At 59.3% G+C, this 16,528-nt stretch overlaps 1 protein-coding gene across 1 annotated transcript in view; it reads left to right on the top strand.

Moving 5' to 3' along the window:
• Positions 1–337: 337 nt before the first annotated feature.
• Positions 338–16,528, top strand: part of TACC1 (transforming acidic coiled-coil containing protein 1) — a 57,063-nt gene continuing 40,872 nt past the window's right edge. Inside the window, exons 1-2 of the mRNA XM_075599125.1 lie at positions 338–1,243; positions 12,762–12,838. Coding sequence (XP_075455240.1) covers positions 1,122–1,243; positions 12,762–12,838 — 199 coding nt within the window. The 5' untranslated portion in view covers positions 338–1,121. The remainder of the gene's footprint in view (positions 1,244–12,761; positions 12,839–16,528) is intronic.

Raw genomic sequence — 16,528 nt, 5'->3', positions numbered from 1 at the left:
CCTATTACAACGTCCTAAATATATCTTTAGGATCTGCATGAAAACTTTGTTTGTCAAGAACCTACAGGAAACTGCATGCAGGGCCCACTTCCTATAACTGTGCCCAGAAGCAGTTTAGCAGGAAGTTTGAGGTCTGCAGCAGCTGTAACAGGGAAGTGGCTCTGCTTGCAGGTTTCTTATTACAGCCTGGCTTTTATTGTTTTGTTCTGATAATTCCACTACAAAGAGGCCGAACCATTGAAACCGCCGAGGGGGGACGGACCCTACATGAGCTTGATTCTTGTAGATGCGTGGGAGGGAAACCTCACCCTGCAAACCAGGATAGTACAGCCTGGGAGAGGGGGAGGGATTCCGGCTGTGTGTGAATGCTGCCAGCCAGCTGAGTTTCAGCTTGATGAGCAACACAGAAGCAACAGGAGGGTAGCAAACCTTCAATGCATTTGGCTCTCCCTATACAGCTGTGCACCACCCATGTGCAGCCTGTAAGATAGGCGTGCAGCGGATTGCAGTGTGTGGATGCTGCCAGCCTGCTGATTTTGCTTTTAGGCAAACAGGAGGCGAAAGACCCCCTACGTGATGTGCTTTCCTTCCCCTATGTAGATGTGCAGGATGCGGATTCACCTTCCTATGCAGATCAGTGGAGCCTGGGAAAGGGGGAATGGTGATAGGGGAGAGAGTGTACTGCGTGGGTGCTGCCAGCCTGCTGATTTGCTTTTAGGGAACTCACAGGAGGACAGTCCTATATGATTGTGATTCCCTCCCCACCCCCCTATACAGCGGCGTAGGTTGCAGATCCACCCTGTAAAGCGCAGTAGTACAGTCTGTGAGAGGGGAGGGAGAGTGCAGATGATGCCAGGCAGCGGGTTATTATGTTTTTGGTAGCTCTCTGGGTACCAGCAGCTTTTTAGGGGACCAGGTTTTTAAACAAAAAAAAATGAAAGCCCAGGAATTCGGCAACAGAAACCAGCTCCAGATGTGAGCCGCACGGACCATATTACCGGGATTATATATATATATATATATATATATATATATATTATATTTGTGGGTTTTGGGTGTCCTTTTTCTTTTTCCAAGCGCGTTTTTTTGCGACGTACTCCGGGGGGATTATTAGGGTCGGGATGGCGTTCAGCCCTTGGCAGATGCTGTCGCCAGTTCAGTGGGCAAAATGGACTTGGTCGGCTGTCAGGGGAGGAGGGGGAGAGGAGGAGCAGGAGGACAGAGAGGAAGAGCAGGAATCCGGGTGAGTATGATTCGGGTCCCAGGCGTACACTTATGGGATTTTGTTATCTAGAAACCCGTGCAGTCCCTTTTATGTACAGCTGGGCAGTAGCATTAGGGATGGATATTGCACTGTATAATGATGCGAAGTATACGCTTACACCCCCTGATAATGAACACACTGCACTGTATAATGGTCCCAAGTATCTTTATACACTTCCAACCCTGTTGTTAAATATAATATACATGCTGCACTGTATAATGGAACCGAGTATCTCTATACACTTCTACTCCCCCGATAATGAATATGCTGCACTGTATAATGGAACCGAGTATCTCTATACACTTCCACTCCCCCAATAATGAACATGCTGCACTGTATAATGGAGCCGAGTATCTCTATACACTTTCACCACCTGGTAATGAACATACTGCACTATATAAGTATTTTTATACACTTCCACCCTCTAATAATAAACATACTGCACTGTATAATGATGCTGAGTATCTCTATACACTCCCATCCCGATAATGAATATAATTCACTGTGTAATGATGCTAAGTATCTTTATACACTTCCACACCCTGATAATGTGCATGCTGCACTGTATAATGATGATGAGTATCTATATACACTTCCACGCCCTGATAATGATCATGCTGCACTGTATAATGGTGCTGAGTATCTCCATACACTTCCTCCCTCTGATAGTGGACATGCTGCACTGTATAATGTTGCTGACAGGCCTTGCTATAAATTAATATATCCAACCACAGAGGTCTTGCCTCTGACTTCTTCACACCAATCCAACCACAGAGGAAGTAAATGTTTTATTTGGGGATATAGAGGTCTGTAATGGGATGGTCCGTGACACTGGTATACCAGCCTTTCCAACTAAAGGTCATCCTGTTCCCAAAGCCCCTTTGCAGTCACATTGAGGAGGAGCAGAGGGGCGAGTGGCAGTGAGGGAGAGCAAAGGGGACATGTTTATTCACCCTGCCCTGTTCTCAGTCCCCTGACAGATGACACCTGTGTGTTGATGTCACTTCACAGGGGCTGTGGGTTAAAGATCATGAGTTAAGTCCCCCACCCGGTGGACTTTGATTTGATTTAGATCTTCTGTGGGGTCAGTGTAAACAGCTGGGATCAGACAGCTTAGTATAACTACATAATTACACTTGGATACATGATGCCATCAGTTCTAGAGTCCTAAAAAAAAAAGTGCAGGAACTCTCTCGTTTTTGCACAATCATTTTTAAAAACTGCTCTTGTTTTCATTTTCATAGTACAATAAAGTAAATACAATAAACGGACTATTTCAGAATTCCACCTCCTCACCGCCGTCTCCCATATGTGCGGCCCTCCTCACCGCCGTCTCCCCCACATGCGGCCCTCCTCACCGCCGTCTCCCCCACATGCGGCCCTCCTCACCGCCGTCTCCCATATGTGCGGCCCTCCTCACCGCCGTCTCCCCCACATGCGGCCCTCCTCACCGCCGTCTCCCCCACATGCGGCCCTCCTCACCGCCGTCTCCCATATGTGCGGCCCTCCTCACCGCCGTCTCCCCCACATGCGGCCCTCCTCACCGCCGTCTCCCCCACATGCGGCCCTCCTCACCGCCGTCTCCCATATGTGCGGCCCTCCTCACCGCCGTCTCCCCCACATGCGGCCCTCCTCACCGCCGTCTCCCCCACATGCGGCCCTCCTCACCGCCGTCTCCCCCACATGCGGCCCTCCTCACCGCCGTCTCCCCCACATGCGGCCCTCCTCACCGCCGTCTCCCCCACATGCGGCTCTCCTCACCGCCGTCTCCCATATGTGCGGCCCTCCTCACCGCCGTCTCCCCCACATGCGGCCCTCCTCACCGCCGTCTCCCCCACATGCGGCCCTCCTCACCGCCGTCTCCCCCACATGCGGCCCTCCTCACCGCCGTCTCCCCCACATGCGGCCCTCCTCACCGCCGTCTCCCCCACATGCGGCCCTCCTCACCGACGTCTCCCCCACATGCGGCCCTCCTCACCGACGTCTCCCCCACATGCGGCCCTCCTCACCGCCGTCTCCCCCACATGCGGCCCTCCTCACCGCCGTCTCCCCCACATGCGGCCCTCCTCACCGACGTCTCCCCCACATGCGGCCCTCCTCACCGACGTCTCCCCCACATGCGGCCCTCCTCACCGCCGTCTCCCATATGTGCGGCCCTCCTCACCGCCGTCTCCCATATGTGCGGCCCTCCTCACCGCCGTCTCCCCCACATGCGGCCCTCCTCACCGCCGTCTCCCCCACATGCGGCCCTCCTCACCGCCGTCTCCCCCACATGCGGCCCTCCTCACCGCCGTCTCCCCCACATGCGGCCCTCCTCACCGCCGTCTCCCATATGTGCGGCCCTCCTCACCGCCGTCTCCCCCACATGCGGCCCTCCTCACCGCCGTCTCCCATATGTGCGGCCCTCCTCACCGCCGTCTCCCCCACATGCGGCCCTCCTCACCGACGTCTCCCCCACATGCGGCCCTCCTCACCGCCGTCTCCCATATATGCGGCCCTCCTCACCGCCGTCTCCCCCACATGCGGCCCTCCTCACTGCCGTCTCCCCCACATGCGGCCCTCCTCACCGCCGTCTCCCCCACATGCGGCCCTCCTCACCGCCGTCTCCCCCACATGCGGCCCTCCTCACCGCCGTCTCCCATATGTGCGGCCCTCCTCACCGCCGTCTCCCCCACATGCGGCCCTCCTCACCGCCGTCTCCCCCACATGCGGCCCTCCTCACCGCCGTCTCCCCCACATGCGGCCCTCCTCACCGCCGTCTCCCCCACATGCGGCCCTCCTCACCGCCGTCTCCCCCACATGCGGCCCTCCTCACCGCCGTCTCCCCCACATGCGGCCCTCCTCACCGCCGTCTCCCCCACATGCGGCCCTCCTCACCGCCGTCTCCCCCACATGCGGCCCTCCTCACCGACGTCTCCCCCACATGCGGCCCTCCTCACCGCCGTCTCCCATATGTGCGGCCCTCCTCACCGCCGTCTCCCCCACATGCGGCCCTCCTCACTGACGTCTCCCCCACATGCGGCCCTCCTCACTGACGTCTCCCCCACATGCGGCCCTCCTCACCGCCGTCTCCCCCACATGCGGCCCTCCTCACCGACGTCTCCCCCACATGCGGCCCTCCTCACCGACGTCTCCCCCACATGCGGCCCTCCTCACCGACGTCTCCCCCACATGCGGCCCTCCTCACTGGCTGCTCCCCTCCTCACCGGCGTCTCCCCCACATGCGGCCCTCCTCACTGGCTGCTCCCCTCCTCACCGGCGTCTCCCCCACATGCGGCCCTCCTCACTGGCTGCTCCCCTCCTCACCGGCGTCTCCCCCACATGCGGCCCTCCTCACTGGCTGCTCCCCTCCTCACCGGCGTCTCCCCCACATGCGGCCCTCCCTCACTGGCGTCTCCCCCACATGCGGCCCTCCTCACTGGCTGCTCCCCTCCTCACCGGCGTCTCCCCCACATGCGGCCCTCCTCACTGGCTGCTCCCCTCCTCACCGCCATCTCCCCCACATGCGGCCCTCCTCACCGCCGTCTCCCCCACATGCGGCCCTCCTCACCGCCGTCTCCCCCACATGCGGCCCTCCTCACCGCCGTCTCCCCCACATGCGGCCCTCCTCACCGCCGTCTCCCCCACATGCGGCCCTCCTCACCGCCGTCTCCCCCACATGCGGCCCTCCTCACCGCCGTCTCCCCCACATGCGGCCCTCCTCACCGCCGTCTCCCCCACATGCGGCCCTCCTCACCGACGTCTCCCCCACATGCGGCCCTCCTCACCGCCGTCTCCCATATGTGCGGCCCTCCTCACCGCCGTCTCCCCCACATGCGGCCCTCCTCACTGACGTCTCCCCCACATGCGGCCCTCCTCACTGACGTCTCCCCCACATGCGGCCCTCCTCACCACCGTCTCCCCCACATGCGGCCCTCCTCACCGACGTCTCCCCCACATGCGGCCCTCCTCACCGACGTCTCCCCCACATGCGGCCCTCCTCACCGACGTCTCCCCCACATGCGGCCCTCCTCACTGGCTGCTCCCCTCCTCACCGGCGTCTCCCCCACATGCGGCCCTCCTCACTGGCTGCTCCCCTCCTCACCGGCGTCTCCCCCACATGCGGCCCTCCTCACTGGCTGCTCCCCTCCTCACCGGCGTCTCCCCCACATGCGGCCCTCCTCACTGGCTGCTCCCCTCCTCACCGGCGTCTCCCCCACATGCGGCCCTCCCTCACTGGCGTCTCCCCCACATGCGGCCCTCCTCACTGGCTGCTCCCCTCCTCACCGGCGTCTCCCCCACATGCGGCCCTCCTCACTGGCTGCTCCCCTCCTCACCGCCATCTCCCCCACATGCGGCCCTCCTCACCGCCGTCTCCCCCACATGCGGCCCTCCTCACCGACGTCTCCCCCACATGCGGCCCTCCTCACCGACGTCTCCCCCACATGCGGCCCTCCTCACCGACGTCTCCCCCACATGCGGCCCTCCTCACTGGCTGCTCCCCTCCTCACCGGCGTCTCCCCCACATGCGGCCCTCCTCACTGGCTGCTCCCCTCCTCACCGGCGTCTCCCCCACATGCGGCCCTCCTCACTGGCTGCTCCCCTCCTCACCGGCGTCTCCCCCACATGCGGCCCTCCCTCACTGGCGTCTCCCCCACATGCGGCCCTCCTCACTGGCTGCTCCCCTCCCTCACCGGCGTCTCCCCCACATGCGGCCCTCCTCACTGGCTGCTCCCCTCCCTCACCGGCGTCTCCCCCACATGCGGCCCTCCTCACTGGCTGCTCCCCTCCCTCACCGGCGTCTCCCCCACATGCGGCCCTCCTCACTGGCTGCTCCCCTCCCTCACCGGCGTCTCCCCCACATGCGGCCCTCCTCACTGGCTGCTCCCCTCCCTCACCGGCGTCTCCCCCACATGCGGCCCTCCTCACTGGCTGCTCCCCTCCCTCACCGGCGTCTCCCCCACATGCGGCCCTCCTCACTGGCTGCTCCCCTCCTCACCGGCGTCTCCCCCACATGCGGCCCTCCTCACTGGTTGCTCCCCCCCTCACCGGCGTCTCCCCCACATGTGGCCCTCACTGGCTGCTCCCCTCCTCACCGGCGTCTCCCCCACTTGCGGCCCTCCTCACCGGCTTCTCCCCCACATGTGGCCCTCCTCACCGGCTTCTCCCCCACATGCGGCCCTCCTCACGGCTTCTCCCCCCACATGCGGCCCTCCTCACCGGCTTCTCCCCCACATGCGGCCCTCCTCACCGGCTTCTCCCCCCACATCCAGCCCTCCTCACCGGCTTCTCCCCCACATGCGGCCCTCCTCACCGGCGTCTCCCCCACATGCGGCCCTCCTCACCGGCGTCTCCCCCACATGCGGCCCTCCTCACCGGCGTCTCCCCCACATGCGGCCCTCCTCACCGGCGTCTCCCCCACATGCGGCCCTCCTCACCGGGGTCTCCCCCACATGCGGCTCTCCTCACCGGCTTCTCCCCCACATGCGGCCCTCCTCACCGGCGTCTCCCCCACATGCGGCCCTCCTCACCGGGGTCTCCCCCACATGCGGCCCTCCTCACCGCCGTCTCCCATATGTGCGGCCCTCCTCACCGCCGTCTCCCCCACATGCGGCCCTCCTCACCGCCGTCTCCCATATATGCGGCCCTCCTCACCGCCGTCTCCCCCACATGCGGCCCTCCTCACCGCCGTCTCCCCCACATGCGGCCCTCCTCACCGCCGTCTCCCCCACATGCGGCCCTCCTCACCGACGTCTCCCCCACATGCGGCCCTCCTCACCGCCGTCTCCCCCACATGCGGCTCTCCTCACCGCCGTCTCCCATATGTGCGGCCCTCCTCACCGACGTCTCCCCCACATGCGGCCCTCCTCACCGCCGTCTCCCATATGTGCGGCCCTCCTCACCGCCGTCTCCCCCACATGCGGCCCTCCTCACTGACGTCTCCCCCACATGCGGCCCTCCTCACTGACGTCTCCCCCACATGCGGCCCTCCTCACCGCCGTCTCCCCCACATGCGGCCCTCCTCACCGGCGTCTCCCCCACATGCGGCCCTCCTCACCGGGGTCTCCCCCACATGCGGCTCTCCTCACCGGCTTCTCCCCCACATGCGGCCCTCCTCACCGGCGTCTCCCCCACATGCGGCCCTCCTCACCGGGGTCTCCCCCACATGCGGCCCTCCTCACCGCCGTCTCCCATATGTGCGGCCCTCCTCACCGCCGTCTCCCATATATGCGGCCCTCCTCACCGCCGTCTCCCCCACATGCGGCCCTCCTCACCGCCGTCTCCCCCACATGCGGCCCTCCTCACCGCCGTCTCCCCCACATGCGGCCCTCCTCACCGCCGTCTCCCCCACATGCGGCCCTCCTCACCGACGTCTCCCCCACATGCGGCCCTCCTCACCGCCGTCTCCCATATGTGCGGCCCTCCTCACCGCCGTCTCCCCCACATGCGGCCCTCCTCACCGACGTCTCCCCCACATGCGGCCCTCCTCACCGACGTCTCCCCCACATGCGGCCCTCCTCACCGACGTCTCCCCCACATGCGGCCCTCCTCACTGGCTGCTCCCCTCCTCACCGGCGTCTCCCCCACATGCGGCCCTCCTCACTGGCTGCTCCCCTCCTCACCGGCGTCTCCCCCACATGCGGCCCTCCTCACTGGCTGCTCCCCTCCTCACCGGCGTCTCCCCCACATGCGGCCCTCCTCACTGGCTGCTCCCCTCCTCACCGGCGTCTCCCCCACATGCGGCCCTCCCTCACTGGCGTCTCCCCCACATGCGGCCCTCCTCACTGGCTGCTCCCCTCCTCACCGGCGTCTCCCCCACATGCGGCCCTCCTCACTGGCTGCTCCCCTCCTCACCGCCATCTCCCCCACATGCGGCCCTCCTCACCGCCGTCTCCCCCACATGCGGCCCTCCTCACCGACGTCTCCCCCACATGCGGCCCTCCTCACCGACGTCTCCCCCACATGCGGCCCTCCTCACCGACGTCTCCCCCACATGCGGCCCTCCTCACCGACGTCTCCCCCACATGCGGCCCTCCTCACTGGCTGCTCCCCTCCTCACCGGCGTCTCCCCCACATGCGGCCCTCCTCACTGGCTGCTCCCCTCCTCACCGGCGTCTCCCCCACATGCGGCCCTCCTCACTGGCTGCTCCCCTCCTCACCGGCGTCTCCCCCACATGCGGCCCTCCCTCACTGGCGTCTCCCCCACATGCGGCCCTCCTCACTGGCTGCTCCCCTCCCTCACCGGCGTCTCCCCCACATGCGGCCCTCCTCACTGGCTGCTCCCCTCCCTCACCGGCGTCTCCCCCACATGCGGCCCTCCTCACTGGCTGCTCCCCTCCCTCACCGGCGTCTCCCCCACATGCGGCCCTCCTCACTGGCTGCTCCCCTCCCTCACCGGCGTCTCCCCCACATGCGGCCCTCCTCACTGGCTGCTCCCCTCCCTCACCGGCGTCTCCCCCACATGCGGCCCTCCTCACTGGCTGCTCCCCTCCCTCACCGGCGTCTCCCCCACATGCGGCCCTCCTCACTGGCTGCTCCCCTCCTCACCGGCGTCTCCCCCACATGCGGCCCTCCTCACTGGTTGCTCCCCCCCTCACCGGCGTCTCCCCCACATGTGGCCCTCACTGGCTGCTCCCCTCCTCACCGGCGTCTCCCCCACTTGCGGCCCTCCTCACCGGCTTCTCCCCCACATGTGGCTCTCCTCACCGGCTTCTCCCCCACATGTGGCCCTCCTCACCGGCTTCTCCCCCACATGCGGCTCTCCTCACGGCTTCTCCCCCCACATGCGGCCCTCCTCACCGGCTTCTCCCCCACATGCGGCCCTCCTCACCGGCTTCTCCCCCCACATCCAGCCCTCCTCACCGGCTTCTCCCCCACATGCGGCCCTCCTCACCGGCGTCTCCCCCACATGCGGCCCTCCTCACCGGCGTCTCCCCCACATGCGGCCCTCCTCACCGGCGTCTCCCCCACATGCGGCCCTCCTCACCGGCGTCTCCCCCACATGCGGCCCTCCTCACCGGCGTCTCCCCCACATGCGGCCCTCCTCACCGGGGTCTCCCCCACATGCGGCTCTCCTCACCGGCTTCTCCCCCACATGCGGCCCTCCTCACCGGCGTCTCCCCCACATGCGGCCCTCCTCACCGGGGTCTCCCCCACATGCGGCCCTTCTCACTGGGGTCTCCCCCCACATGCGGCTCTCCTCACCGGCTTCTCCCCCACATGCGGCCCTCCTCACCGGCTTCTCCCCCCACATGCGGCCCTCCTCACCGGGGTCTCCCCCCACATGCGGCCCTCCTCACCGGCGTCTCCCCCACATGCGGCCCTCCTCACCGGGGTCACCCCCCACGGACGGCCCTCCTCACCGGGGTCTCCCCCCACGGACGGCCCTCCTAACCGGGGTCTCCCCCCACGGGCGGCCCTCCTCACCGGGGTCTCCCCCCACGGCGGCCCTCCTCACCGGGGTCTCCCCCCACGGGCGGCCCTCCTCACCGGGGTCTCCCCCCACGGGCGGCCCACCTCACCGGGGTCTCCCCCCACGGGCGGCCCTCCTCACCGGGGTCTCCCCCCACGGGCGGCCCTCCTCACCGGGGTCTCCCCCCACGGGCGGCCCTCCTCACCGGGGTCTCCCCCCACATGCGGCCCTCACCGGCTTCTCCCCCACATGCGGCCCTCCTCACCGGCTTCTCCCCCCACATCCGGCCCTCCTCACCGGCTTCTCCCCCACATATGGCCCTCCTCACTGGCTGCTCCCCTCCTCACCGGCGTCTCCCCCCACATCCGGCCCTCCTCACCGGCTTCTCCCCCACATGCGGTCCTCCTCACCGGCGTCTCCCCCACATGCGGCTCTCCTCACCGGGGTCTCCCCCACATGCGGCTCTCCTCACCGGCTTCTCCGCCACATGCGGCCCTCCTCACCGGGGTCTCCCCCCACATGCGGCCCTCCTCACCGGGGTCTCCCCCCACATGCGGCTCTCCTCACCGGCTTCTCCCCCACATGGGCCCTCCTCACCGGGGTCTCCCCCCACATGCGGCCCTCCTCACCGGCGTCTCCCCCACATGCGGCCCTCTTCACTGGGGTCACCCCCCACGGACGGCCCTCCTCACCGGTGTCTCCCCCCACGGGCGGCCCTCCTCACCGGTGTCTCCCCCCACGGGCGGCCCTAATCACCGGTGTCTCGCCCCACGGGCGGCCCTCCTCACCGGGGTCTCCCCTCACGGGCGGCCCTCCTCACCGGGGTCTCCCCCCACGGGCGGCCCTCCTCACCGGTGTCTCCCCCCACGGGCGGCCCTCCTCACCGGTGTCTCCCCCCACGGGCGGCCCTCCTCACCGGGGTCTCCCCCCCACGGGCGGCCCTCCTCACCTGGGTCTCCCCCCCACGGGCGGCCCTCCTCACCTTGGTCTCCCCCCCACGGGCGGCCCTCCTCACCAGGGTCTCCCCCCACGGGCGGCCCTCCTCACCGGTGTCTCGCCCCACGGGCGGCCCTCCTCCCCGGTGTCTCCCCCCACGGGCGGCCCTCCTCACCGGGGTCTCCCCCCCACGGGCGGCCCTCCTCACCTGGGTCTCCCCCCCACGGGCGCCCTCCTCACCGGGGTCTCACCCCACGGGCGGCCCTCCTCCCCGGTGTCTCCCCCCACGGGCGGCCCTCCTCACCGGTGTCTCCCCCCACGGGCGGCCCTCCTCACCGGTGTCTCCCCCCACGGGCGGCCCTCCTCACCGGTGTCTCCCCCCCGGGCGGCCCTCCTCACCGGTGTCTCCCCCCACGGGCGGCCCTCCTCACCGGTGTCTCCCCCCACGGGCGGCCCTCCTCACCGGTGTCTCCCCCCACGGGCGGCCCTCCTCACCGGGGTCTCCCTCCCCGGGCGGCCCTCCTCACCGGTGTCTCCCCCCCGGGCGGCCCTCCTCACCGGTGTCTCCCCCCACGGGCGGCCCTCCTCACCGGTGTCTCCCCCCACGGGCGGCCCTCCTCACAGGGGTCTCCCCCCACGGGCGGCCCTCACCGGCTTCTCCCCCCACGGGCGGCCCTCACCGGCTTCTCCCCCCACGGGCGGCCCTCCTCACCGGCTTCTCAACTATCTACACCAAACGTTCTCCCCCATAGGCAGCTTCTCCCCCACGCCCCCCTTTTTTAACTTTAATACAATATACTATATTAGCGTTTTCTGATCGTGTAAACGATATATTAATGTTAGAATCATTTGTATTATAATACACTGATAGAATCATTTGTATCGTCATATATGAAATAATTATGCTATTATAGTGTACGTTTTTATTAGAATGACAGCATTCAGTTATATTGCGTTTTATCATGTCATCATATTAATCGTTATTTTACCATGTGTTATGAGCATACTATATTTATAGTTCTTATGGTAAATGAATGTTTATCTATTCTTTGTTACATGTATTATACATTTAGATTGTAAGCTCCATAGTGTAGGACTCCCTAATTCCTTTCTGTTCCACATAACTGCAGTCATTGCAATAACACTGTGATGAACTTATTGGTCTGATGTTTTGTTTTATAATAGAAGCTTTTTCTATTGTGAACCGAAATGTCAGACCAATAAGGAATCACTGTTATTGCAGTGACTGACTCAGATCTACTTACGGCTACTTGTGCCTCAGTCTAATATATCTCGTGTCTTTCTCTCTCTTTCTCTCTCTCTCTCTCTTTCTCTCTTCTCTTTCTCTCTTCTCTTTCTCTCTTTTCTTTCTCTCTTTTCTTTCTCTCTTTTCTTTCTCTCTTTTCTTTCTCTCTTTTCTTTCTCTCTTTTCTTTCTCTCTTTTCTTTCTCTCTTTTCTTTCTCTCTTCTCTTTCTCTCTTCTCTCCTCTTTCTCTCTTCTCTCCTCTTTCTCTCTTCTCTCCTCTTTCTCTCTTCTCTCCTCTTTCTCTCTTCTCTCCTCTTTCTCTCTTCTCTCCTCTTTCTCTCTCTTCTCTTTCTCTCTTCTCTTTCTCTCTTTTCTTTCTCTCTTTTCTTTCTCTCTTTTCTTTCTCTCTTTTCTTTCTCTCTTTTCTTTCTCTCTTTTCTTTCTCTCTTTTCTTTCTCTCTTTTCTTTCTCTCTTTTCTTTCTCTCTTTTCTTTCTCTCTTCTCTTTCTCTCTTTTCTTTCTCTCTTTTCTTTCTCTCTTCTCTTTCTCTCCTCTTTCTCTCTTCTCTCCTCTTTCTCTCTTCTCTCCTCTTTCTCTCTTCTCTCCTCTTTCTCTCTTCTCTCCTCTTTCTCTCTCTTCTTTCTCTCTTCTCTTTCTCTCTTTCTCTTTCTCTTTCTCTCTCTCCTCTCTCTTGTCTTTCTCTCTTGTCTTTCTCTCTTCTCTCTTTCTCTCTCTTCTCTCTTTCTCTTCTCTTTCTCTCGTATAAGTATATGCGCGATGACTATATAGGCAATCATTTTGTAGGATACCCATGTATGTTCTTTTCAGTTGAACTAATGAACTTAGGCAGGACTCCTGCATCTCGTTAGTGAGGAGATAAGAATGTCAGGAGTTTAATGAAACCTGTTTCCCTTCCACCCCAGCTCCGACTCGGAGGGCAACTTTGACACGCCTGAGGCGGATACTCCGATCCATTCACCTGTGAAGGAGCCGGCCAGAGGTAGTAACAATTCTGCACTGTACAATGATGCTGAGTACCCCTACATACATCTACCCCCTGATAATGAACATGCTGCACTTTATAGTGATAGGGAGTCTCTGTATACCTGTACATTTCCAGCCCCTGATCATGCTGATCCTTTGGTGCATGCAGTGTAAATGCTTTCACACTGCTTGGTGAGTTTGTTTTCCTCGGCTTTCCGCTCTGATTCAGAGCTATGTGGGCGAGTGACTCGTAGGATGAGGAATCCTAAATATAACCCACATGTACATGCTTCAAAAACCACTGAGCTTGCCCAGCCCTAAACACTCACACTATGCAGACTACTTACCACTATAACCCCTCTCTAGACCTCCTCATATTGCTCTATGTAACCCCTCCTTGTAACTCCTATTGCTCTATATCATGGGTGTGCAAACTGGGGGGCGCAAGATTTTCCAGGGGGGGGGGTGCTGCTGTTGCGGAGGCCCCGCACTCTTCCCCAAGGTATTTAAATTAAATGCCGGGGGATCGCGTGAGGCCTCTGCAACGTCCCTTACCTTGTCTTCGCTGACATGGCCTGCCATGGCAATGTGACATGTGACCCTGCAGCGTCATTTGACGCCGAAGACAAAGTAAGGAGTGGGGCGCAGGCTGAAAATTTTGCGCACCCCTGCTCTATATAGTCCGTCGCTATAACTCATATTGTTCCATATAACCCCTCCCTATAACTCCTCCTATTGCTCAATATAACCCCTCCCGATAACTCCTCCTATTGCTCCATATAACCCTCCCTATAACCCCTCCCCATAACTCCTCCTATGGCTCCATATAACCCCTCCATATAACTCCTCCTATTGCTCCATATAACTCCTCCTATTGCTCCCTATAACCCCTCCATATAACTCCTCCTATTGCTCCATATAACCCCTCCCTATATCTCCCCTGAGTGCTCCATATAACTGCTCGCGATAACTCCTCTCCTCTGGCACTCAAGGGGTAATTGGATCATTTTCTTACATACGACTCATATTTTTCCTCATGGACTTTAATTGTATCACTCTAAATGTCCAGTACTGAATGGATGCACCATTTATTAGCGTTGCATATTGTAGCTCTGTTTAGGTTCTGTGGGGTTTATGTGGTCAGACTGTATCCCAGCCCTAACTCCAAAGAATGTCATAAAACTGGCCACGTAGAAAAGATTCTTGGGATTTTTCTCTAAGTGTCTCACTAGGCACCTGACTGTTTAACCCCTTAAGTGCCAACAATGAATTACAATCTATAGGGTAACTGATGGCTGAACCTGTCTGACAATCTGGAGTCAGCCTACATGCCATATAAACCCAGGACTGTCTGATCCTATCCCTCATAATCTGCATTCAGGAGGTCACACTACATTAGATATAAAACCAGGACAGCTTGAGCCTGTCCCTCATAATCTGCATTCAGGAGGTCACACTAAATTAAATATAAACCCAGGCCTGTCTGATCCTGTCCCTGATAATCTGGAGTCAGGAGGTCACAAGGCATTAGATATACACCCAGGACTGTCTGATCCTGTTCCTGATAATCTGCAGCCAGGTCATCCTACATTAGATATAAAGACCTTTTTTTAATGGGTAGTCTAGATGTTACAAATATCCCAGAATGAATAGTTAATATGCGTTGGTTGTTTTGCATCTCGCTCGTTAGCCCTGCAGCAGGATTGTGGGTAATTTTGAGGTCAGGAGACTGTTTCACAAAGGAAGTAAGAACAATGTAGGTACTGTCTCACACTCTATTAAACCTTACGGAATGGGAGGGACGAGGGGAAATCTTCACAGGGAGAGGCAAAGCAAGAGGGTCTGTGTATCAACTCCCATACTGTTCTGGCACTATTTTTCTAGAAAAGGGACAATTTTATATAGTAGAAAAGTCCTTTTTAGCAATTGTATAACTTTAACTGGCTTTAATTTAATTCTATATATCACTCCCTATAACTCTTATTGCTCCATACAACCCCTCCCTATAACTCCTATTGCCCCAGATAACCCCCCCTAGAACTCCTATTGCCCAGATAACTGCCCCTAGAACTCCTCCTATTGGCCAGATAACTGCTCCTACAACGCCTATTGCCCCAGATAACTGCCCCTAGAATTCCTTTTTCCCCAGATAACCCCCCCAAGAACTATTGCCCCATATAAACCCCCTAGAACTCCTCCTAGTGCGCCATATAAGCCCCTTCCCTAGAACTCTTTTTAAACCCTTTTAAACCAGGCTCCATTTTTATTTGACAGAGCTCCTAAGCTAGCGTGACCAGATGTCCCGGTGCAGCCGGGACAGTCCCAGTTTTTCGGACTCTGTCCCGGTTTTCTGTGCCGCTGCCGAGCGCCACATGCGCAAAGAGCGCTTGCGACCATGCACGCGTGATCGGCACTTTCCGGGTGCGCATGTGCGATCGCACTTCCCGGCTGCGCATGCGCAATCGCCACTTGCCAGCTGCGCAATCGCCACTTGCCGGCTGCGCATGCGCGATTGCCACTTGCCGGCTGCGCATGCACGATCACCACTTGCCGGCTGCTCTTCCCCACGCACGACCGGCAAGCTCCGGTCGCACGTGCAAGCGCCGACTGCGCATGGGTGAGATTTGTCTCGGCTTTTCCCGGGACAAATCTGGTCACCCTACCCCAAGCCTGCAGTAAGGGGTCCACATGGCAACTCCAGCTGTTTATTCTCACTGACTCCATACCAGCAGGCAGCACAGAGCTGCTTTCCAACATGATTCCAGAGACTGATAAGAGACATTGGCCCATATCTACTAGGCCTTCTTCTGCAATAAAACACCTTCTGGTGCTGGAGGCCGTGACTTGAATATTAACTCGGGGTTCATACATTTTACGTTGCTTAAAACGAGAACGGACGTTATGTGCCCACAGCTACCATGTAATTGGATGAAAAAACCACATCCGCACTACATGTCATTAGCACAGGATTAACATATTGTGACAATGTAGTTTTATCTTAGAATAACGTGACGTCAAGTATGACACAGTCGGGCTTTGGCAGAAGTGGGGGTCGAGAGGAGATGAAAATAGCCCTCACATTCTGCCCAACTGCTGTGTTAATCCCACCCAGACCCTGTAACCGCCTATTTCCTGGTCTTCACAGGAGTAATGCCAAGTTGAAGTATAACTTCTAAAAATGTAACATTAAAGAGGCAATCCCATGCAGCGCTGTACCTGTATTGAAAACAAATGACCTGAGCTGCCGATTTGATTAATTCTCCCGTGATCGATCAGCACAGATCCAGGGTTCACTTAATTGCCGCCTTTTTAGTTTCAATCAATCCTTCAGTCAGTGGAAGTCAACAGCTACAATTACAAAGCTCTTGCACTGCCGGGGAGCTGCTAAAACCTGCTATAGAACTCCAAGTATACTATTAAAAATGGAATTAAAAGTTTAATAATAATGTAAGTATTATCTAATACTACAGAACTCATTTATTTAAAAAAACAAACACATGTAAGATATTGCATGGATTGCTCCATTAAGTCCCTGTGGTAATGGATTCCAGTGGATATTATGATCACGCCTGATTAGCGTGCCCATTATAGTTGAAACTAGGCTCTTTACGGGAGAAAACAGGACCTTGCTTTGTCTTAATGTGACACTAAGTTAGGTTACCGTCACGTTAAATAATTTAACATGGCCGTGGTGTCTTCCATTGTG

Source organism: Ascaphus truei, chromosome 5 (genome assembly GCF_040206685.1).
Source record: "Ascaphus truei isolate aAscTru1 chromosome 5, aAscTru1.hap1, whole genome shotgun sequence".
NCBI classification, from domain to species: Eukaryota; Metazoa; Chordata; class Amphibia; order Anura; family Ascaphidae; genus Ascaphus; species Ascaphus truei.
This window is presented reverse-complemented; position numbering and strand designations above follow the sequence as displayed.